The sequence below is a fragment of the Plutella xylostella genome, chromosome 11 (assembly GCF_932276165.1).
Source record: "Plutella xylostella chromosome 11, ilPluXylo3.1, whole genome shotgun sequence".
NCBI classification, from domain to species: domain Eukaryota; kingdom Metazoa; phylum Arthropoda; class Insecta; order Lepidoptera; family Plutellidae; genus Plutella; species Plutella xylostella.
The window spans coordinates 2623404-2647775 of record NC_063991.1 but is presented as its reverse complement, the minus strand read 5'-3'; the positions used below and the strand labels follow the sequence as shown (position 1 = coordinate 2647775).

At 36.9% G+C, this 24372-nt stretch overlaps 3 protein-coding genes across 3 annotated transcripts; 2 read left to right on the top strand and 1 right to left on the bottom strand.

The window, feature by feature from the left end:
• The first annotated feature begins 272 nt into the window (after positions 1–272).
• Positions 273–2205, top strand: LOC105393636. The gene is made up of 2 exons (XM_011565430.3): positions 273–528; positions 1822–2205. The coding sequence occupies exons 1-2, from the start codon at positions 368–370 to the stop codon at positions 2162–2164; spliced, it is 504 nt and encodes a 167-aa protein (XP_011563732.3). The 5' UTR covers positions 273–367; the 3' UTR covers positions 2165–2205.
• A 1525-nt stretch (positions 2206–3730) lies between these two features.
• LOC105393637 (pancreatic lipase-related protein 2) lies at positions 3731–12693 on the top strand. The gene is made up of 8 exons (XM_048623837.1): positions 3731–3887; positions 6314–6485; positions 6591–6739; positions 8240–8338; positions 9263–9409; positions 11526–11718; positions 12082–12219; positions 12496–12693. The coding sequence occupies exons 1-8, from the start codon at positions 3836–3838 to the stop codon at positions 12554–12556; spliced, it is 1011 nt and encodes a 336-aa protein (XP_048479794.1). The 5' UTR covers positions 3731–3835; the 3' UTR covers positions 12557–12693.
• An 8750-nt stretch (positions 12694–21443) lies between these two features.
• Positions 21444–24267, bottom strand: LOC105393638 (zinc finger protein 658B). The gene is made up of 2 exons (XM_011565432.3): positions 22470–24267; positions 21444–21896 (listed from the first exon to the last, which is right to left on the bottom strand). The coding sequence occupies exons 1-2, from the start codon at positions 23949–23951 to the stop codon at positions 21456–21458; spliced, it is 1923 nt and encodes a 640-aa protein (XP_011563734.3). The 5' UTR covers positions 23952–24267; the 3' UTR covers positions 21444–21455.
• Positions 24268–24372: the final 105 nt, after the last annotated feature.

The window sequence follows — 24372 nt, the reverse complement described above, 5'->3', positions numbered from 1 at the left end:
TTGTTTAGCATGTCCGCAAACAATAGTGTTCGATATTAATTTAACGACATTGCAAATCGATCAAATAATATCGATACTTTTTAGGTTTAGTGAAGATTATTCTCACCTCTATTACCGCCATTTTGAATCTTTTTCAAAAAAAAAAACTATAAATGTTGCCAGCATAGAAAAACTTTTTAGCCAAGAACACAGAGTATAGGTATTTGACATATTTGATTTGAGTTATTTGACATGCACCTTACTCTGTTAACCACTGTATTTTTTATGTGTTTGTTAACTTTTGTAAATTGGTATACATCGCTGATTTTATTTGAAAATTATAACTTGTAGCTACTCCGATAGTTAAATCTATCTTATTCATTTTATTATGTCAGATTTACCAGTAGCAGAACTGGAAAATATCCACCTAAAACCTTTAGAAGACCCAATTTTCCAACTTACTTTGATCGATAAGTATGTGACTTTAGAAACAATAAAAAATGGAACCTACAGTGGATTTGTACATTCAATTGATCCGATGTCTAAAAGGTTGGTATTGAGAAACTACTATTTATATGTAACAAAGAAATACATAGGTACTTTGTTTATAACCTTAAAATTATTAAATATTATCATTAGTATCATCATCATCATTTATTTATTTATTTATTTATTATGGTTCACCAACATTTGTTACATCAAAACTATTACAATTCTATAATTAAATACAAACTAGATGCACAAACAATTATAGGTAAACACTGCATGCACAAAATTAAAAAAAAAATCGTCAATTTAGTGGCTACTTAAAATAAATTTAACTACTTATACCTACTAATTATAAAAATAAAATTATAATTGATTAAATTGAATTGAATTAAAATTGAATTAAAAATTTAGATTAATATATTAATTGATTGAGAAATTAATTGTATTTTTAAATTTAAACAAAGAGTCAGCATGAATATCAATTGATCCAGAACATTTATTTAATAATCTGCTTAACCTAGGAATGGCAGAGTTAAAACCGAGAACTGTATTACGGTGAGGCGGACACAAAGGTTTTATTGGTTGTCTGGGAAGTCTTCGAGGCACCAAAAAATTAAACTTGGACAAAATTTGTGGACAATCAATTCTATTTCTAATTATTTTAAACAGAAAACTTAGGTCTAGTAGATCTCTTCATTTGTCTAAGGAAGTAATTTTCAAAAAATCTAATCGATCAACGTATTGTTTTTTTTTATTTAAAATTCCTGCAAAATATGATAAGTGTCCCACGAAACGCTTTTGGATACGCTCAATTCTGGCAATATGGGTTGAGTAGTGGGGACGCCATACTACACTACAATACTCTAACACACTCCGAACAAATGCATTATAGAGTAAGATTTTTGTGTTCGGGTTCCGGAAGGCTTTGCTATTTCGAAGGACAAAACCAAGAGCTTTATTTGATTTTTTTACAATGTGGTCAATATGCGGCACAAAAGTTAATTTTTTATCCAGTGTAACGCCAAGATCTCTTACTGTTGTGACTTCTAGCAAAGTATTTGACTGAATATTATATGAAGACAATATTTCGTTAATATTACGATCATCATCAGGTCCTGGGATCCCTAATCAGGAACATAGTGCTCGAAGTGTAGATTTCCACTCTGACCGGTCCTGTGCCATGCCTTTGACTTTGTGTTATCAGTATATTTGTATAGCACCCGTGAATAAAGAAACAATATAAAAATGGCCACTGTTTCAAAAGTGACTCGGTTATAGAAGGAATAGTCTTATAATAGGTTTGCCAAAGTAATGCACTAATAGACAAATTTCACTATTTTTTATTCTTTTCAGTGTAATCCTTTCGGTACCTTCAGAAGACACCTTCAAAGTCCACCTCATACTCGGCCATTCCATACTAAACATTGCAGAGACTCTTCCGCCCAATGAGAACAGACCTCAAAAACAAAAGACTGTCAGCCTCACAGAAGAAGAAATACTGGTACGAAAGAATCAAGTTTTTTCGTGGTTAAAAAAGAATTTACTGCCTGTGGTTGAAAAAGAAAACTCAATAGATATAGGAAATGTATCTTTACTGCCACCTTATGGTGTTAGTGATTTGTGTACGGACAATGCAGTGGTTGCCGTTGAAATAAGGAAAATATTGGATAATATGCCTGTGGACTTTGTAGCTTAGTTGGTTAAGAAGATTGTGAAATTAAATGTTTATTGTAAGTACTTTTTGATTTTATTTTTTTACTAGCTGTTCCCGCGCGCTTCGCTTCGCCTTAAAAACTTTTCCTGTGAGAATTCCGGGATAAAAAGTAGTCTATGTTCTTTCCCAGGGTATAGACCGTATGTATACCAAATTTCATTCAAATCCGTTCAGTAGTTTTGGCGTGAAAGAGTAACAGACAGACAGACAGACAGACAGACAGACACAGTTACTTTCGCATTTATAATATTAGTTAGGATGCATTTATAATATAATTTGCCTAATAGGGATACTTAATCACTGTCTCTTCTGCCTTGTTAGTGAGTCAACACCAAACTAAAAAAGTTGTTCCATGAAATGGGCAACCAATACTGAAATAAGAAGTTGTCCTACATATTCTGGGATTATGGGCATGATAAGATACAAAGCAGGATATATATACCTACCCACATCTGGTTGATGACCTTTATGGAAAGTTGTTGAATCATTTCTGTATCTAAATACCTACCATGTCCGTTGAAATACCCAGTTGTAATCAAAGTTATATAAATAAAGTAGTAAGCTGATAGGTATGATAAAATATTAATAGGCCTTGAATTTTTATTCATTAAAATTTGTTAAGTAGGTAAATACAGGTCTACCTCTTATGATTAACATTTGTAGTGTAGGTATAAGTGGCTCAACCAATTTTGATAAATCATATTTGTGACTAACAGGCAAGTTTAGCGTGGGACGCCGTCCGGCCTGCTGGACTGATGACCTTCAATAGGTGGCCGGTGGTGGCTGGATGAGGAAGGCCATGGATAGGTGTTGTGGCGCTGCTTGGGAGAGGCAGTCAGTTGAACAGGAAGCTGTATCATCTGCTACCTTACCACCACCGACACATTAGGGGTGACTTGCACAACAAAGTTAATCAAAATTAAATAGTTTGTCTCTTGCTCTGACAGTACAATGTCAGAGCAGGAGGTCATAGATTTAATTTTGACTAATTTTGTTGTGCAAGCCACCCTAGCAATAAAGGATGCATGAGCAGCGGCAGCTGTCAAACATCGGTCAGACAGAACCATACAGGTAAGCGAGCGACGCTTAGTTATAACTTAGTCGACGCCATACAAGTAAGGATTGTTAATTGCTAATTCATCCATTATGTTCGGTGGTGGTAACCCCACTGGTCTCGGATGGGAGGATCTGGAAGCTGCCGCGCAGGATCGGGAGAAGTGGAAATCCTTTCTTCGAGCCCTATGTCCCTGATGAGGGATTACAGGAATTCATCATTATCATCCTCTTTTTATTTATTCCGACATTCTGATCAACTGGTAGGTATGTGTGGGGTGACCAAAAGCCGGTAGTAGGAAGGCCGAAGACATAGTGTTGTCGGGATCCTTTGAAAAGGCCTAACTATGTCCAGCAGTGGCCTGGTGATGATTATACCTAATCATTTTCCATAGGGAGTTCAAAAGCTTTCACCAGTCTACCATTTATCAGTTGACCATTTTCCCGTGGATCCCCAAATAGGACTTACCCAAAATGAATTGTTTATGATTGATTTATCTGAATCATAATTATTAAAGAAGCTTATAGATAAAATACCCGTGTAATACGTTATTTAATTAATACGTTTACTGAATCTGATATCAGATTCCCTCAGTAGCCATGGCTAGGTTAACGTTTGTGTGTTTTGTGGCCGTTTTTGGGATTGCTGCAGGTAAATACTTATTTTCTTCTTAGCTAGCTATAGACCAGGTTTTGACAACAGGTGACCCTGACTGCTATGCCGGAAGTCCCGGGTTCGATCCCCGGCAGGGCTATTAAGTACAATAGATATTGGTTTGGTAGGTACTCTGGTCTTGAGTGTATGCAGTGTATGCTTGTGTGTGTGCTATCTCCAACCCTTAGGTTTTGGAGGAAGCCTATTTCTGCAGTAGATGAACTATAATGCTACTGAGAGGGGTCAGGTTTCTCAATCCCAGACTGTAAAATATCTATATAGGTAGTTATAAGTATATTTTCTATACAGGGTGGCCCAAAGAGTGACGTCCAAAGGAAAATGTTTGATTCCTTAGGTCAAGGGGTAGCCAAATCACCCCCATGTATGTTCAGCAATTTTTAGTAGTTTAGGAGTTATGATTTTTTTTCCAATTTTTCTACGAAAATCGACCTCAGTGGATTAATTATGTTTTATTATTTTTTGGATAACTTTTTTAAAGCATTTTTTATTTTTGTGTCATCCTCTTAAGTTGCTCTTTTAACCATAAAAGTTTCAGCTTCCTAGCTGTAATGTAAGTTAGTTATTTTTTATCGAAAGTTCGAATTATATCATCGAGCTAGACTGCTCTGAATTTTCTACTTGAAATTAAAAATTGAAAAAGATATTCTCATGGTGCCTTATTAATTTTAAAAACTCCGCAAGGTTCCAAAATTACATAAAAATAAAAATAAACTATTGCTTAATAGGGTATTATTTGCAGAAAACAGCCTTCAAAGGTACTTGGGTGGAAATTACCTAATTAGTAAATTGTTTCAGAAAGTTGAAATATTCCTGTTATGTCATTACTAAGGACTAATTAAGTTAGAAAATGTATCAAATTAAAGGGAAAATTAAATTATTTACTTTTTTTTAAATTTAAGTTACATTTTTGACGTAAATTCTTAGAAAAAGTTTTAGTCTGAGTAGTAAGATTTATGAGATAATTTTATTATTAATAATAAGTAAATAAACTCTAATAATTATTTTACACATTTACTCACAATAAATTTTCAAAATGGCGACCTCCCATAGCAATACACAACCTACATCTACGCAAGAAATTTTCTTTAAGTCGCCTATACGCTTCTCTGTTTCATTCAGATGTAACTTTTTGACAGATGTCACATTTTTGAGAAAAGGTACTTTTTTTACACCTTTTGAAAAATGTCATATTTTTTACATTTGTCACTTTTTTTACTTAAAGAAAATTTCTTGCGTAGATGTCGGTTGTGTATTGCTATGGGAGGTCGCCATTTTGAAAATTTATTGTGAGTTAATGTGTAAAATAATTATTAGAGTTTATTTACTTATTATTAATAAAAAACTTATCTCATAAATCTTACTACTCAGACTAAAACATTTTTCTAAGAATTTACATTCATAAATGTAACGTAAATTTAAAAAAAAGTAAATAATTTAATTTTCCCTTTAATTTGATACATTTTCTAACTTAATTAGTCCTTAGTAATGACATAACAGGAATATTTCAACTTTCTGAAACAATTTACTAATTAGGTAATTTCCACCCAAGTACCTTTGAAGGCTGTTTTCTGCAAATAATACCCTATTAAGCAATAGTTTATTTTTATTTTTATGTAATTTTGGAACCTTGCGGAGTTTTTAAAATTAATAAGGCACCATGAGAATATCTTTTTCAATTTTTAATTTCAAGTAGAAAATTCAGAGTTAATTTGATACATTTTCTAACTTAATTAGTCCTTAGTAATGACATAACAGGAATATTTCAACTTTCTGAAACAATTTACTAATTAGGTAATTTCCACCCAGGTACCTTTGAAGGCTTTTTTCTGCAAATAATACCCTATTAAGCAATAGTTTATTTTTATTTTTATGTAATTTTGGAACCTTGCGGAGTTTTTAAAATTAATAAGGCACCATGAGAATATCTTTTTCAATTTTTAATTTCAAGTAGAAAATTCAGAGCAGTCTAGCTCGATGATATAATTCGAACTTTCGATAAAAAATAACTAACTTACATTACAGCTAGGAAGCTGAAACTTTTATGGTTACAATAACAACTTAAGAGGATGACACAAAAATAAAAAATGCTTTAAAAAAGTTATCCAAAAAATAATAAAACATAATTAATCCACTGAGGTCAATTTACGTAGAAAAATTGGAAAAAACATCATAACTCCTAAACTACTAAAAATTGCTGAACATACATGGGGGTGATTTGGCTACCCCTTGACCTAAGGAATCAAACATTTTCCTTTGGACGTCACTCTTTGGGCCACCCTGTATATACCTACTTACAAAGTTAGTTACCAATTCTCCTTACGCAACAAGGACGCATATATTTCATTAAAGAAATTTTTGCACCAAATAAAATGTATCATATTGTATTTTCCATCTATCCACAGCTCTCCCATGGAACCCAGTCATCAGCAAGCTGGAGCCAGGGCTACGCTACCAGTACGTGCGCGCGTCAGACGGCGCCCCACGCTTGGAGGACATGTGGCGGACCGTGGGAGACCTCCGCGATGAGCCCGAGTACCGCCCCGATGTGGAGAATGTGTACCATTTGTTTACCAGGTGGGTATCATCCTCAGCTTATACTTACCTAATCAGACATGTTTTAAGGAGTGGACTACAGCACTCAAACATGAAACATCTTTGACACGCATTCTTTTTCTCCAGAGAGAACCCGACGCGAAGCCAGCCCCTACTCCTGGGTTCCGTGAACGCGCTTCGAGAGAGCAACTTCGACGCGTCCCGCAAGACCGTCGTGCTGGTCCACGGGTTCCAGGGCGATGTGGTGGACCCCTCCAACCTGGTTATACTGCCAGGTATGCTAACCACAGAATAATAGAATAGAATAGAATATTTTTTATTACAGACAATTAATTATAAGTACCTACATATAGTTAAGTCTATATTCTGTCCGCCATTTTGATATTTGTTCTTTATGTGCGTGTCGTATAGCTCATTTAAATGTGAACTAGTTCTCTAACTATTAAGTAGCTACCTAGTAGGTATATAGTTAGGTACAATAGGCTTGAATGTACCCTGACCCCCTCTCAGTAGGTAGTAACTAGTTATAAATGTCACTAAAAGGGGGGTCAGGTTTATGTGCAGGCCACTGTACCTACCTATAGGTAGGTATTTCATAGACTGCACGTAGATTACGTTCTATAATCATTATTATTATAAATACTTAACGATATATATATAGTTTTATCTTAAATCCGTTTTCATTCAATGGCAGATTACTTATAGGTACAGTCAGCAAAAAAGTTACGTAAGGTAAAAGATAAGTACTTAAGTACCTATCTGACTTATAAGGAATCATACACACTTATCTCAATAAATTAATAAGTATTGTTGATTGTACCAAACTTAATGGAATTTTAATCTTACACCAAATGAATCCATTTTATCCATTGATATATAGTTTATCGATACGTGTTTACTGTTTTATCGTTGTTTGTAAATATACTTACCTAGGTAATAAGTGCGTCACACAGTGCAATGCAATCAATCATCCAGTATTTTGAAAAAATCTTGAGTAGGTACTTACCTAACTATATTATCAGTAAGTCTAAGCTCATTAGGTAAGTACTTAGGTACTTATGTCGTGTTTTTGAGTTAACTTGTTTCGCTCCCTTCTTTAATAAGTACTTACATACCTATTTATACATACCTATATACCTATATATCTATCTATGAGCTCGATCGTCATCAGTTTCAAAAACCCTTCAATACTCTTTAAGTCTTAAGTAAAGGGTCACCCTCAGAATAAGGCTTCAAAGTAACACTTCCTTCCAGCGGTGCTCTAGGCAGCTGACGTGAACAGGCTCACCTTACTTACTTATAGTCCTGTTACTCCCCTGTGGAGCTTAGGGCTTTAGATATTCTTCACCACGCTTCCCTATCTTGAGCCGCCTCCTTCACTTCAAAGGACGGTCGAATGGTGTAGTGGTTAGTGGCCCTGACTGCTATGCCACCGAAGGTCCCGGGTTCGATTCCCGGCTGGGGCAGATATTTGTTTAAAGACAGATAGATTTTTACTCGGGTCTTGGGTGTTGATATTTATATTTAATAAGTATCTATGTATGTACATATTTGTGTAGATATAACAGCTGTCCGACACCCATATCACAGGTTCTGCCTAGCGTGGAGTCGGATGGCCTGGATGGATGGATATTTATACTATTTCATCATCATCATCATTATCAGCCCGTATCTGCCCACTGCTGGGTATAAGCCTCTTCCCTATCACGCCATCTCTTCCATACTATTTATTTATTATAAAGGGTCACCAGCAATAAAGTAATGTTTCCTTCCAGCGGTGCTCCAGGCGGCTGATGTGAACGTGTTCCTGGTGGACTGGAGCGCGGGCGCCGCCGGGTCGTACCGCAGTGCTGTCGCCAACGTGTTTGTGTCAGGTGAGCTCGAAGAGAGTCACTCTATAGTGGCGAAAAACTAACGAACGAGAACTATAACTTTAATATTGTGACATTGTGACATGATTGTCATATAGGTATGTAGAACAGTTACCCCCTGGGCCGTACGATGGCATTTGTGATTAAAACTCCCTAAAATTCTATTGCGCGTTAGTGGAAGTAACGAGAACTGAGTTGTGTACTCGTTATTTTATGGTCGAAGTGATACGTGCATTCTACCTATGACATCAAGACTTATATCATTACAAGTCATTAATGCTTGTACAAGTCATTTATTATAAGCGTAATTGATAAATCAGATCCGACCACGAGCTTCTCTTCTCTTTAAAAAAATAATCAGTAGTAATTCTGGGTTAAAAAGTAGCATTTGCCTATGTGAATTCAAGTTGTGAGCTTCCACTTCCACCGCTTATCTCTAGACAGCGTACCACCGCTTCTAAAATTCCTTAAAACTTACCATCCCCACCTACCTCCTCAGGCGAGAGCGTAGGCCGCTTCCTCAACTGGCTCTCCGCCGAGACCGGCGCCTCCGCCGCGGACCTGACGCTCGTGGGGCACAGCCTCTATCTATCTATCTATCTCGGCCAGCGAAATCTGTCCAAAGAAAACCGCGACAAATTTCAAAATCTACGAAGCCACATAGACTATTTGACTTTACACAGACTTGATACTTTTATGTCATAAAAAACATGAGGGTTGTTACTAAAAAAACATAAAAGTATCAAGTCTGTGTATAGCCAATGTGGCCACAGCTAAATTTTTAAATTTGTCGCCGTTTTGTTTAGACACCTTTCACTTAACTATTTATTATTTAATTTACTTGATTTTAATTTACTTGATACGTTTATGTCATAAAAACCATGATGGCAGACTTTAAAGCATAAAAAACATAATGAACCTTCACAGGCGAGAGCGTCGGCCGCTTCCTCAACTGGCTCTCCGCCGAGACCGGCGCCTCCGCCGCGGACCTGACGCTCGTGGGGCACAGCCTCGGCGGCCAGCAGGTCGGCGTCATCGGGAGAAGTGTGGACGGAGATGTGGGGCATATTGCTAGTGAGTGTGTTCAGTGCCAACAGAGGGCGATCCTAGTTATTAAGTTACGATTACTACCAACAGATGGCTCTGAAGCGGGGTAGGCTGATGGCATAACGTACTATATAGTAGTTACAGATGGCACTGAAATGGCCCGCAAATGTTCAACTTCAAGTAAACCTACAACATGCAGCACGATAACTATATTACTACATACAGGGTGTCCCAAAAGTCAACGTCATCCCTTAAAGGGCTGATAGGTCAGCTCATGAGAGGCCAGAATATCACAATATGACCTTAGTAAAAACTCGATAATTTTCGAGATATTGACACTTTTATAAATTTGCTGAAAATCGACACCTTGGATCAGTTTTTTGCGTGCCGCCGGTACAAAAATCCATATTGTTAGAATTTGTTTGGTGTTGCATCACCCTGTATAGCCCTGCTATTGATCGCAGTCAAAAAAAATATCGAGTAATGCTGTATGTTTAAAAAACACGGTTTTCAAAGTCATAAAAGGTAATCGTATTTTTTTATAAACAACTTTGACTCTACATACTGTAAAAAAAATATACCACGCAAACCTGGCACCTTATTTGAAAAGATTGCTCATTTAATGCAGTTTCCAAAATGGTATGAAACGTTGCTATTGTTTCAATTAACAAAAAAGTTATTGCTATTTTAGTACAAAACGACCTCGGTGTAAAATTGTTTGAAGGAAATTTATCTGACTGAATTTATCAAGGGTAAGTCATGTTGGAATGAGTAAAAGTAAAATAGGTGGTGTGGCCGGGAGTGGGAAAGGAGACAACGTTGTCACAGTTAATAAAAAAACGCATTTTGAGTATCTTTCTCGAAAAAAGTGGACTATAGCAACTCCACATTCCCCATAAATGTAGCGCATGGCAACGTACATTCCTGAGTAGTGCTAATGTGTGATATTGTACAAGTAAAACGCTTACACATGTACATTGTACACCCACAGTATCCAATAAAGGGACAGATCAGTTTGTCATTAACATTACCTCTAATTACTTGGTATTTATTTTAAAGTTATTGTTAAACAAAACCAAACTCTCAAAATTATGATTATGACCATTAATGAGTATTAGTTTTTTGCTGGTTATGTACTTAATATAATAATGTGGTGTTATTATTTTGAGAAATAAAAATAAAAGTCAATAAATGTTTGTTTTTTTTCAATAAGGTGTAAAAAACGGAAAATATGTTTTATAAGAGTTTGGTAAGTTTTTTCTTAGCTATTTTTGCGTCATCTATGTTGCCACGGCTGACCCCACCACTTATTTTACTTTTACTCATTCCAACATGACTTACCCTTAATAAATTCAGTCAGATAAATTTCCTTCAAACAATTTTACTCCGAGGTCGTTTTGTACTAAAATAGCAATAACTTTTTTGTTAATTGAAACAATAGCAACGTTTCATACCATTTTGGAAACTGCATTAAATGAGCAATCTTTTCAAATAAGGTGCCAGGTTTGCGTAGTATATTTTTTTTACAGTATGTAGAGTCAAAGTTGTTTATAAAAAAATACGATTACCTTTTATGACTTTGAAAACCGTGCTTTTTTTAAACATACAGCATTACTCGATATTTTTTTTGACTGCGATCAATAGCAGGGCTATACAGGGTGATGCAACACCAAACAAATTCTAACAATATGGATTTTTGTACCGGCGGCACGCAAAAAAGTGATCCAAGGTGTCGATTTTCAGCAAATTTATAAAAGTGTTAATATCTCGAAAATTATCGAGTTTTTACTAAGGTCATATTGTGATATTCTGGCCTCTCATGAGCTGACCTATCAGCCCTTTAAGGGATGACGTTGACTTTTGGGACACCCTGTATATTGGTCGGAACGTACTCGCACATGGCGACATCATCATCAGCCCGCAATCATTCACTGCTGAAAATAGGCCTATCCAATGACTTCCACAAAACTTCTTCCTTGATTGGCCTTCCTCTTCAGTTACTACGTCTTACCTATCCAAAGTTTACAAGTGCAGTAGTGTTCTAATCATTTTTTAACCAGAAAATCCCTGTTCCAAAATACAAGGCCTGAATGTCTATAGTAAAATTATTATTATAACTACCTATCCCCCTTTTTACCCCCAGGTCTCGACCCCGCTTACCCCGGCTTCGTCCGCAACACGGAGCGTCTGAAACCGACCGACGCTCTCTACACCGAGGTCATCCACACCGACGTCGGCCTTCGGGGGTACCCGGAGCCGCTTGGAGATGTGGACTTTTACCCCAACGGGGGTAACAAGATGCCCGGCTGTCCTGGTGCTGAGTGCAGTCATGATAGGTGAGTGTGTGATTGTGAGAAGAGAGTCAACCATGAGAGAAAACGAAGAAATCATTGTTTTAAACAATAATTTCTTCGTTTTCTCTCATGGTAGAACAAATTATATTTTGTTTCCCCAGGTTCGATTCCCGACCGGGAAAATGATATTTTGTCTAGTAACGTCATCTACTTAACATTATACTGTTTTCGTCAACCTCATTGCGTGTCGTGTGGTAAAATCATGCTTCAATCATAAAAAATATGCTTGCCCGATAGGTACCCAAAATTAACACTGTTTTTTTTGTAGCAAATTAAAAAATTCAAATTTTCCCGCCATTTTAACTGTCAAACTTATTTTATCGCCTCCCGCCATCTTGTCCACAGAGCATACTACTACTACGCGGAGTCTGTGGTGAGCGGAGGGTTCACCGGCACACTCTGTCGCTCGCACATCTTCGCTATTTCTGGCCAGTGCGACTCTGACGTCACTCTGGACATGGGAGGCCTTGATGCTAAGACCGGGTAAGATTCTATTAATATTCTGATGGAACCATTGTTGTGCACAAGTACAAGGTCTAAACTCCCTTCCTAAGCTTGCACCGGTAAGGAGACGTTTTCTTGTACGTCATGTGCAGAGAAACCTGACCCCCCTCTCATAGTAACATTGCTTCTTAGAGGGGTCAGATTTATCTGCCTTATATTGTACAACAAACAAATAAGATTATTTTTACTTTACTTGCACCATCCAGTCGTTATGCAATAAAAGCAGAAACTTAAAGCAATGCTTTTTCATTTCAGATTCACCCCTGGAAGCTACTACTTGGAAACCAATGCCGGTCAGCCTTTCTCCAAGAATTAATAATACTGATGTAGGAGTTCGGAGATTTGCCGTAAGATGGCGCTAACGTGGATTATGTGAACGTTTGGATTTGATTTCCAAAACTAATTTGGAGTTGAGAGTCTATTTTAAATTAAAAATAAATTTATAACTTAAAACTTTGTATTTTTATTAAATAGCTAATGACCCCAGTGTATTTAGGATTTAGAGTGAATAAAAAATATTTTAATATTTACAAACATAATTTTAATATGAAAACGTGGCGAAAAATAACAATATACTCATAAATTTAGTTATTGTAACGCTATCAAAATGGCGGACAGAGTCATGCATCTCGCCATATTCGGTCTGTCTATACTCCCCCATGTTTATTATCTGCTTGAGATAAGACTTTTCTGGCCATAGCTGGTTATAATAATGTGCAATTGACAAGATTTTTATGGCTATCTATAAACGTTAGAAATGAGCTTTAAATATACTATGTACTCACATTTTTATATGTACCTTAACTCTTATGTAAAAGGCTATAAGTAATACAGAGTAGATAAAAAAAATATAGATAGGGCAGCAATTTCTTACACACTATAAATAGAAAATGCATACCTGTTTAAAATAAAACTTAGCTATCTTTTCCACTCTGTATTATACTTATGTAGAATTTATATTATATGTAAGTACAACTTTTTTTACGGAAGAATGCTTATTGTAGGAACCTATTTTATGAAAAAAAAATTACAATCCTAAGTAAAATTTTATGTGCGTTTTTTGAAAACAAAACAACAATATGACTGTACATTTACATTGCATATTATATGACGGGATCTTAATGGCAGTGCATATAATATATTAAGATTCATCCATGATACTGAAAACGTGGATATTAACACCCCCATAAACTCAAAGAACATACATTTAACATGTAAAACTAACGCGGAAATAATATGTATAAAGGAACAATAATGTAAAATAAACATATCTGCATTTTTTCATACTTTTCAGATTGTATGGAAATATATCGTATCATTCGCCGTGAGCGCTTACTCGAGTAGGACGTATACACTTGCTGCGGAGCTTGTTCAGTGGTTGTCAACCTTCTTTTCTCAAGTCTCTAAAATGCGGTGCGCTGACTGTGATCACGATTTCACGGATGGAGCTCAATGTGGAGCTTGCAAGAAGCATTATGACTTCAAGTGTGCCGGCGTTGCAGAATCCAGCTATCGTAAGATGAAGAGGCTTTCCTGGCGATGCATAGCATGCAGTCGCGGCCACTCTTCGCCTACGGTGCAGAGGGTGCAACCGTCGCTCGAAGACATAATGGATAAGCTGAACAAATTGACCGATCAGCTCGCCCCCTTGTCGGCCCTGATCGAGGACATGAAGTGCGTCAAGCAGGAGATTCAAGAGGTGAAATCTTCTTGTTCGTTCATGAGCTCTCAATTAGATGACTTCGTGAATAAATTGAAGCTCATTGATGGCCGCGTTAAAGACCTGGAAGCAACTAAGGTGGAGCTTGCAACTACCAAAGAGCAGCTCCTATCAATCCAGCGTAGTCTCCTAGCAAAAGACCAGTGGTCTAGAGCCAATAACGTCGAGATCAAGGGAGTACCTATGAAGAAGACCGAGAATCTCTTCAAGCTGGTTGAAGCCATTAGTACCCACGTGAATTACGATTTCCCGAAGTCGCAAATTAACTACGTGTCCCGGCTCCCGACTTACAACTCGAAGGAGAAGTCCATTCTCATCAGCTTCGTGAACCGGTACGTCAAGGAGGACTTCGTGGCCGCCGCGCGAGGTATGAAATCTATACAGGCTAGTGATATTGGTTTCAATGACTCGAACAATCGTATTTTTGTGAACGACCACCTTTCGTCTGAGCAAAAGAAACTATTGAATGAAACAAAAACGGCTGCTAAAATTAAACAGTATCTGTATGTTTGGGTAAAGTTTGGCAAAATCCATGTCAGAAAAAATGACACATCACATGTTTTTGTAGTCAATTCCTCAAGCGATTTAAACAAGATTGTATAATTTGTTTACCAATACGCTATTCACTTAAGTTATCTTTATCGCTTATCTTCCAAATTGATTCTCTGCTTGTATGTAAAAGGTTTGTCTCCCCTGCTCTCATTGTGCTATTTTTTGCTATGATTTGTTTTCGCTATCGCCTCGCCCGCTTTTGCTACCTGCCCCGGTGTCCGACCGGTTATAGTCCAGCCTGCTCGCGCCCATCTGCAGTCCGCTATGAATGCTATCCCTCTCACTCTCTCACTACCGTATCACTGTACTTGTTAACGATCACTTGGTCATTTTATTATATTTTAATATTCGTTCCGTCTATGAGTTATTATAAAGTAACCCGTATAAACATTAATTTACATAAATGTGGACTAATCTTTGAATATGTAATGTATGTTTTTGGATATGTTAATTTAATGAGTATGGTGTTATTTAAATCTACACTTTGTTCGTATATGCTAGGTTTGTATCATACAATAACTATTAATATTGTAAAAATAACGGTGTGGGTGTGCCGTTTTTGTGAGATGGAAGTGAGAATGTCTGTTTTTGCAATACAAATATCAAACTGGTGTGTTGTTGTATATATAGACTGTGTATATTGTCTTATTATGCATTTACACAGATCAACAAATGTTTTAAAAATATGTAGTTTTAGTGTTTAATTACTATTTATTTGTAAAGATTGCTGCAGTTATTGGTCGATTATCAGAGTTGAGTGTTGTTACGCCTTTCACCGGCGATTTTGTGCCGTATTGCTATTCTAATTTCGGGTTATTATGCTTTAATGGCTAATTTAAGTATTTACCACCAGAACGTACGAGGACTAAGAACTAAAACTGAGGAGTGTCTTCGCAACGTGCTACTCAATAACTATGATATAATTACTTTTACGGAATCTTGGCTCCTCGGTGGTATTGCGGACTCAGAGATCCTAGACAGTAGGTATGTGGTATACCGCCGGGATCGCGACTACGCGGCGACTGGACAAACCCTTGGGGGTGGTGTCTTGATTGCGGTTAAGCGTACTTTACATTCAGCTTGCTGTTATGAGTGGAAATCCTCGGCAGAAGACATATGGGTGACTGTTTCCTATCAAGATAGGCGTTCCAAATTAAACTGTAAATTACACATTTGCTGTCTGTATCTATGTAAACAAAATTTAGGCAACAGTTTTATCCAACAACTTAATATTTTTTCTGATAAAATGACATCATTAATAAATCTTAACTGTAATGACAAGTTTCTTATCGTAGGTGATTTTAATATGAGTGATATAACTTGGCTGGTAAGCGGAACGGACTCAACGGACGTAATGACCCCTCTTGTTCCGTCCCGTGATCACTTGCTTGACTTTGTTGACATTCTTAATTTGTGCAATCTTCGGCAATATAATTGTATTTTTAATGGCTATGGCCGTATATTGGATTTAGTGCTTTCTAATTTTGATGTCAAGGTCATAGAATGTCCCGATCCACTAGTGTCGGAAGATAAGTATCATAAGGCTATTTCTATTCAATTGGCACTTTTTATTAACAAGTCACTCCCAATTAAACCTCGCAATGTATTTTCATATTCTCGTGCTAATTATGCTAGACTTTCTGAGGATATTGCGCAAATCAACTGGGCCGAGAAACTCTTAGAAGGTGATGTTGATACGGCCGTTGACATGTTCTATAGCTTAATATACGATCTCAGACAAAAACATGTACCTACGCGTCAATCGCTCAATAAATCTTACCCTTCTTGGTATAACTCAGCACTCGTAAAAATTTTGAAAGAGAAGCATAAATACTGGATAAAATTCAAGACATATGGCAATATTTCAGATAACCTTTCTTTGAAAATTCTAAGAGATAGAGCCAAAAAAGTTGAAAAAGATTGTTATACAAATTATATAGCGGGTATAGAGTCTGCCATTGAAAAAAACTCTAAAGCTTTTTGGTCATACATGAAAGATAAACGCGGTAGTGGAGCCTTTCCCTCAAGTATGACATATGCAGGTACTGTAAGTGATTCTGGTCATGGTATAAGTGAGTTTTTTTCGGCCTACTTTCATTCTACTTTTAATAATAATAGTAACACCCATTTTAACTCGTATCATCCCAACCATAGTAAAACCAGTTCAATTTTTATGAAACTCATATCAGAACAGGCTTATAGGTGTATAATGAGACCTGCATACCAAAAAAAAATATATCTTTTTTAGATTTTTAGTTTTGTAACCGTTCCAATAATGGAACAGTAGGAATATACATACATGTAAGATACTGTTAGTGGCTATGGATTTCGTTGGGAAATAAAACGATTGTATTCACTTTTTTATTCATTGTACGAAGTTAAAAAATAGATAGAGAAAAGAAATAAACAAACATATTATTTAAATCTTATAATTATTACGTAAAAATACATAATTGGATGTGTTATTGAGTATGAAAAAGAAAAGAGCATTTGGTAATGTAAAGCAACATTACATTTGATGCACTGGGTTTTCCAGGAAATCTGGTTCACGGTACTCCTTCTCAGCTTTTTCTGGAATATCTAGAAACCTCCACTCTCTTGTGAGTTCTACTTTTTCTTTTTGGAGGGGGCTGGCGCTGAGCCTGTGTTACCGTCGACGAGGATATAGGCTGTGGAGGCTGCGTCACTGACGATGTGGAAGGTGTTGGTTCCACTTGTTCTTCATTTTCTACAAGCTTCTTCGATACCCTAGACTATTCTATTCTCTGTGGGGGTGTTAGTACCAAAGTAGCACCTGGCTCTCTCGAGTGGAACCATTGTGCATATCCCCAAGGTCTAAAGTGCCTTCTCAAGCTTGAACCATTTCCCACCACGTCCATCCATCGGTCTCCGGTCCGGTCCACTGTGGGTTGGTGCTGGAGTGCATATCTAGATGTGCTAAATCTACATCACTATGCCGGTTTCCTCACGATGTTTTCCATCACCGTAAGAGCGATGGTATCCATTGTACAATTCAAAGAAGTCATTGGTACATGTCAGCGCCGGGATTCCAGACCCGCATCTCTGGAGTTAGAAGCGGGCGCTTACCCGACTGAGTTGCCACCGCTCCCACCGCTATCCTAGACTCAGATTGAGACGATCTGGTGACCCAGAGTTCAGCTTTTGCCAGTAACTGATGTCTAGAGAAATTATTTACACTTGCAAACTCTTCGTAACCGCTGTCTTTGTCACTATTTTGACAGTTGTCAGGAGGTGTGATGAAAATATCAGCCGCGAACAAGTCGTCATTTTATTCCAACTGAGAGATTATCTAATTCACATTCAATCTGCTATAAAATAATATCATAATTAAAAGGAAATACTGTTGAAGTAAAAATCCTAATGTATAAAGATTACGACTTGTATGTTCCTACTGCTCCAATAATGGAACGGTACATAAAAACTTACATAAAGCCACAATTTTTCATTTTTTTTCTAAATATGTATTATGACATGATATAACAATATTATAGCATGTGTATAAAACCTAAATTATCACTAGTCTAATGTAAACATCATAATTACTTACGTTTTTATTTTTGCTATAATTTTCACTTAAAACTTCAAAATAAATTTAGGTTTTACAGCGTTTTCAATCGCGCGAAGTGAAATGTATTTTATTCAAAGAACAGCTAGTAATGCCAGTAATACCAATATAAAAGCATTAATTTAAAGATACGTTAAAAAATTCGAGAAAAAAATTAACAAAGTAACCGTTTGAAAAATGGAACACTAGGAAGATACGGGTTAATAGCATCGATCATGATCTTTATGATAAAGTTTCTGTGAGTGACATTGAGTCAATTGAAATAAATCTCAGTGAAATTGAAAAGCTCCTAAAATCGCTTGATTTATCTAAAGCCGCTGGACCAGATGACCTACCGGCCATATTAATCACAAAGTGTGCTACAGAATTATCAATTCCTCTCGCAATTCTTTTCCATAGATCAATAAAAGAAGGAGTCGTACCTCGGAAATGGAAATCGGCTTTTATCTCACCAATCCATAAATCAGGTCCAAAGGATCGAGTTGAAAACTATAGACCGATCTCGAAACTGTGCTTAGTCGCTAAGGTATTTGAGCGCATAGTTTACAGGCAACTGTACAATCAACTTAGTGCTTCTTTCAGTCCGGCTCAGCACGGGTTCCTTAAGGGTCGGTCTACGGTTTCCAACCTTGTCCTTTTCAATGATTTCGTTACTGTACAGATGGATTCCGACAATCAAGTAGCTACTATTTATACTGATTACAGCAAAGCTTTTGATAGAATTGATCATGCACTACTAATTCAAAAGTTGCGAAACTTAGGTGTTAGAGGCAGCTTGCTGAGGTGGTTTATTTCGTATGTTCAGAATCGGAGTCAGGCGGTTGTACTCAATGGGTTTTCCTCGTCTTGGATGAGCATTCCATCGGGAGTCCCGCAAGGTTCTTTATTAGGGCCTTTGCTTTTTATAATATTTGTTTATGATATTGAACGGTGTTTTGTCAATTCTGAGTATCTTTTATTTGCCGATGATATGAAGGTATTTAGAATTGTCAACAACCCTTCTGATGAGATGCTCCTCCAAGATGACCTCCACAGGTTGGATCAATACTGTTACACCAACAAGCTCGAATTAAACGTGGACAAATGTTTTTTTATAATTTTCACCCGTAAACGCATCCCTTTTAATAGCACGTTTATTTTAAGAAATCAGGTACTGAAACGTGGTTCACACACTAAAGACCTCGGTGTCATTCATGATAGCAAGCTGTTGTTTGATCTGCATATAAGCAATATTATAGGTAAGGCTTGTAAAGCTATGGGTTTTATAATGAGGGTATCTAAACCGTTCAAAACTATGAAATCCCTTAAAATATTATACTGTGCTTATGTCCGTAGTCACCTGGAATACGCCAGTCAAATTTGGAATCCCCAATACGGTATATATATTGATAGGTTGGAGAGAGTGCAGCGGAGATTTACTAGGTTCCTGGGTTTCAAATTTAAATTGCCACGCATGAAATACGCACAGAGATGCATAAAGTTTCATCTTTTGCCTCTATATCTGCGTCGTGATATCTCCGATGTCCTCTTTCTTGCCAAAGTTTTAAGGGGTTCTATTGATAGTCCTGATCTATTACGTAAAATAGGATTAAGAGTTCCTCATCACAGGACTCGTAAAAGGCCATTATTGCATATACCGACGTCTAATAGTAATTACCGGCAGAATAGTTTTTTGGTACGGGCAAGTAATACATATAATAGGGTTCTCTCAGATTCTGAAGTTGATTTGTTCTGCAGTAGTCTACCTAAAATAAAAGACGTTCTTATTAAGGCGTCGTCGGCATCTACTTAGTGGGTAGCTCCTAATTAACTATCTAATCTAATATTCCTAAGTTCCTAGCATCTTAAGTGTTTTTCTTACTTTACGTTTTCGCTTGTAAGTTTTGAGTAGGCTCATTAACAATAAACAGTGTACTTAGACGTGGCGCTTGCTGCTATTATTATTATGTAATAATTATAGTTTATTTTTATTTTTGATTATAACTACATAAGTCATTACTTTTTGTCACTATAGGTGGGAACCTATTAATGGCATTTCCGTGTTTTGTAGAATTTTATAATTTTGTTACCATATAAGTTGACGCAAATGCTGTTGGTTCTCCATGAACAATATAAACAATATAAACAATAAACAATCTCAGAAGCTGCATTTTTCATTAAAAAAAACACTCACGCCTTGTACTCCCTTGCAGGGTAGGCAGAGGTGTATTGCTGCACCCACTTTTCGCCAGTGTAATGTTAGTCCCAACGCAATAGGGGGCGGCCTATTGCCATTTTACGGGCACATCCAAGACCCGAGAACAAATATCTGTGTTCAAACAAATATCTGCCCCAGCCGGGAATCGAACCCGGGACCTTCGGCTCAGTAGTCAGGATCACTAACCACTCTCTCCGTAAAATACTGCGTGGCAAAATTAAATAGTAAAAAAATATTTAACTTTAAAATATATGTAACTCAACACTAAAGGTAGAAAGATATTGGAGGCGGGGCAAGTTCATTGAGACAATATCTAACGAAACCAATGTAATAAGGTAATTAATTACTATGACACAACGCAAAGCAACGAAAATTGGTCATCTCAATCATTTCAAATCTTAAAGTGAGTGCCTTTGACTCGAATAATACCTAAATGTATTGCTTATTTTATATAAAATATCTATGTCACGACATGTACCCAAGTCAACATTATTTAAACTATTTACATAAAACAAAATAATGATTTTCCGTTTCAAAACATACCTACCATTTATTACATCTATACTGTATAAATATGTACAGTACATATATGATGGTAAGTATAATTATATAGGAAGTACATTATGTATATATATAATAACATAACATAATCATAAGAAAACTATAAACATAAACGTCAACCTTCTCTTGTATACAAAGTGGCGCCTCTATCGGAGACCATCATAAAACATTCTTACTATGATATAAAATGTAGGCCATGAAAACAAATGATTTTTTTTTCGTTTAAGTAAAAAATAACCTATACTAAGACTGGGCTGACCCTAGACAAGCTATAGTACTTGTCACCAAAACGCAAAAAATTTAAACTATATCGTACGTAAATATTACGCATAAATGATTAACCATCGTTTGGCTGTCATCGATGTTAACAACGCCATCTATCGGCTAAACTTTCATGCACATAACTTGAGTTTTCGATCTCTAACGCCATCTAGACGCACAGCTGGGAACTAATATCTGCTGGTATTTGTGTTTATTACGTGTTAAACAAAATCTATCCTTTTCAAAAAACAGTGGCATATCAACCCTCGAGATGAAAATATGTATGCTGTCACTTTAAAAGCAAGACAGCAATATTTTTTGATGCAATTTAAGCTACTCTAAAACTCTATCGGTACTTCCTGCATAACAACCTTATACCCATTCTTTAGTGCATCCATTTTGCCATCAAACAACACCCCCGACTGACAACTCCCATTAGCCACAAAACTGCCTTCAGTCAACTCCACTATAGGAGCTGGTATCTCAAAGTCTATACAGTCACTGTAATCACCATCTAGGGCTGTCAAATCTTCCATTTGGCTAATCTCTTCTGGTTGCATCAAGCTGTTGATGTAGAAGTTATCGAAGTGGATCTCAGGGCGTGCGTCATCAAACGGCATCTCTGGTTGGTGGGTTCGGAGGCAGTTGTGTCGGTGTAGTAATGATGGCCAGAAGAAGGTTTCTTCGCAGTCGGGGCACTGGAGGTTTTCGTGTGTGTTGTGGACCGCTTGCAAATGGCGACGTAAGCAGTAACCCGAGGAGAAGTATTTGAAGCATTGCTGCAATGTTTCGGAATAACTAGGTTAGAAAGAAAGACAAAAACTTTATTTGACACAGTCAGCAACATTGTTAAAGATAGTAAACATAATCTAATTTATTCTAGGTTAGGAGGTTTTTATAAATATGCAAAATGGCATAAAAATAAGTATTACAGATGTGGATGCGAACAGTTATGTGGTCTGATGAGAAAGGCCAATGGTAACAGGGAGGTGCAGCAAGTCCTGCCCGCTGAACGCTGAATTGATGACCTTAGGCAGTGGTTGGATGAGGAAGGCCGAGGGCCGAGTGTTGTGGCACTCCTTGGGAGAGGCCTATGTCCAGCAGTGGATGATTATTGGCTGATGATGATGATGATGGTGATGAACAGGATGGTGCATAAAAGCAGCATGAGAGATATTATTTACTGATTATTTGGTAGGTATTTAACGTAATCTTTACTGCGATGTGTTGGAAGTGTTACACTAAACTTGCACCAAACACCTGCTTGCTTTGGCAGTATAGTGTCAGAGCAAGACAGCAATAGATTTCAATGTTTGGTGCAATTCACCTTAAGAAGAAGAATGTATACTAACCTCACACTGGTGTTTAGACAATAGTGTTTTCTTTGATTTGGGATCTACTATTGCTTTGCCAGGTTTCTGGGTGAATACTGACTTCAAGATTGTTTCATCATCCATACTTTTATTAACACCATTATCTAAACCCACTTCTGGGTTTAATACTTTTGGTGGTTCATTCGGGATTGGTATGGTAACCTTTTTTAGGACAACCTTTGGCAGCATATACTCTGGTATTTTATCTGTCACCTTCACAGTAGAAGGTAATTTTATCTTTTTGTTTCTATCTAATAGCTCATCAGATTCTCTTCTTCTCTTGCCCACGTTTTTACTGTCATCAGTTTTTTCTTGGTCACTTTTGAGAAAGTGAGTCCATTTATGTTGCAACATTTCATTCTCTTTATCAAACTTACGCAGACATTGGTCACAGAAATAGTAATCTTTATACCCAGTCATGGCTTTATTTGACAAGTCTGGCAACATTTCTACATGTTTCTCTAAAGCATCCTTTTCTACCGATGTTTCTTCGCAAAAATTACACAGATACAATTTCTCGTTGCCAAGACTTCTGCATTCATACATAGATGTTGGCCTCTGCTCCGAATGCAGGCAAGCTATATGATGCGAAACTGCACACTTTGTTGGCAATTGATCTTTACATATATCACATATGTAATAAACGCCAAAATGGTCATAGCTATGGTCTTTCAAGTCCATGAAATGGAAGAAAGATTCCTTACATGTTTTACATTTATACTTTTTAAGGACTCTACACACATTACGTCTATGGTCAGTGTACGTAGCCTTGTTCGGCATGAGTTCTCCGCAAACATCACAGTGCAGTTTTATGTGTACTTTAAATATGCTTCGGTCGACAAAGCTTTTCTGGCAATAGTGGCATATGTAGCATTTGCGTTTCTTATGATCTTTCTTCATGTGTGCCTTCAAACATCTGTAGTTTTCAAATATTTTGGCACACTTACGGCACTTGTGGTACTCTTTGAGCTCATGGACTATAACATGGTCAGAAAACGACACCCGCTTTTGTGGCTTCTGCTCATAAACTATCATGTGTTTCAACGCCTGGTGGTTACGAAGTTTCCTCATATCCGGGTAGTTTTTCTTGCAAATGCGACATGTTACGAAAGCGTATTTCTCAGACATCATCACTGATTCCTTTAGCTGTTCCAGGTCATCCCTAGCCAGTTTTACAGAGCATAGGAAAAACTTATCCGTGTGTTTTTTTAATGTATCAATCAGATTGGTGTCAGGTTTAGCAGGCTTGGTAGAACTTACTGGCGCTGTCTTTAAGAAAGGAGTGATGTCAGTACGGTCTAAGACGACCACTGGAATCTTCAGGATGCCTTTGAAAAGTATTTCAGGCGGGAAATGTTTCTCATCAGCATCGGCACTGGTAGGACAGCTTTCGCAGCCTTCAACTTCGGTTTCCGCCTTCTTCCTGGCTTTTCTTTTAGACCCATTGCCATTTTTGGGCATAGAGTTTTAAAGTAAAATTAAATTTAACCAAAAAATTAAAGGGAAAACCCCAAAAACTTTAATTTCGTACACAATTTGTGAATTTCTGCGATCACAAATAAAATAATTGACGTGTTTGACGTTTTTTACAAATTATTCTGTGGTGACGTTTGACAGATGGTTGGAGTGTTGCCAAGATTGAAAATAATAAATTTACGATTTTGAGCTCAGAATAATAACGGACAAAAAAGAACAAAATGTCTCTGCTTCTTGTGCGTTCCGAACATATTATTGATTACATGCTTTCCTATAGACATTTTATTTTATTTTGTTTCTCACGTCCTTTCGTTTTACAAAATAACACGGATTTGTTTATGATTGATGTTCAATCTTTAGACAACAGTTTTGACTATCGATTTGTGAATTTATTATTTCAGTCTAT

Bases quoted from the DNA above. Each gene is read 5' to 3' on its own strand.
- LOC105393638 (XM_011565432.3), bottom strand. From the start codon at position 23,951: ATGCCCAAAAATGGCAATGGGTCTAAAAGAAAAGCCAGGAAGAAGGCG. The intron at 21,897-22,469 runs GTTAGTATACAT...GAAACATTGCAG, and splicing joins TGTCTAAACACCAGTGTGAG to CAATGCTTCAAATACTTCTC.
- LOC105393637 (XM_048623837.1), top strand. From the start codon at position 3,836: ATGGCTAGGTTAACGTTTGTGTGTTTTGTGGCCGTTTTTGGGATTGCT. The intron at 9,410-11,525 runs GTGAGTGTGTTC...TTTTACCCCCAG, and splicing joins AGATGTGGGGCATATTGCTA to GTCTCGACCCCGCTTACCCC. The intron at 12,220-12,495 runs GTAAGATTCTAT...TTTTCATTTCAG, and splicing joins GGCCTTGATGCTAAGACCGG to ATTCACCCCTGGAAGCTACT.
- LOC105393636 (XM_011565430.3), top strand. From the start codon at position 368: ATGTCAGATTTACCAGTAGCAGAACTGGAAAATATCCACCTAAAACCT. The intron at 529-1,821 runs GTTGGTATTGAG...TATTCTTTTCAG, and splicing joins ATTGATCCGATGTCTAAAAG to TGTAATCCTTTCGGTACCTT.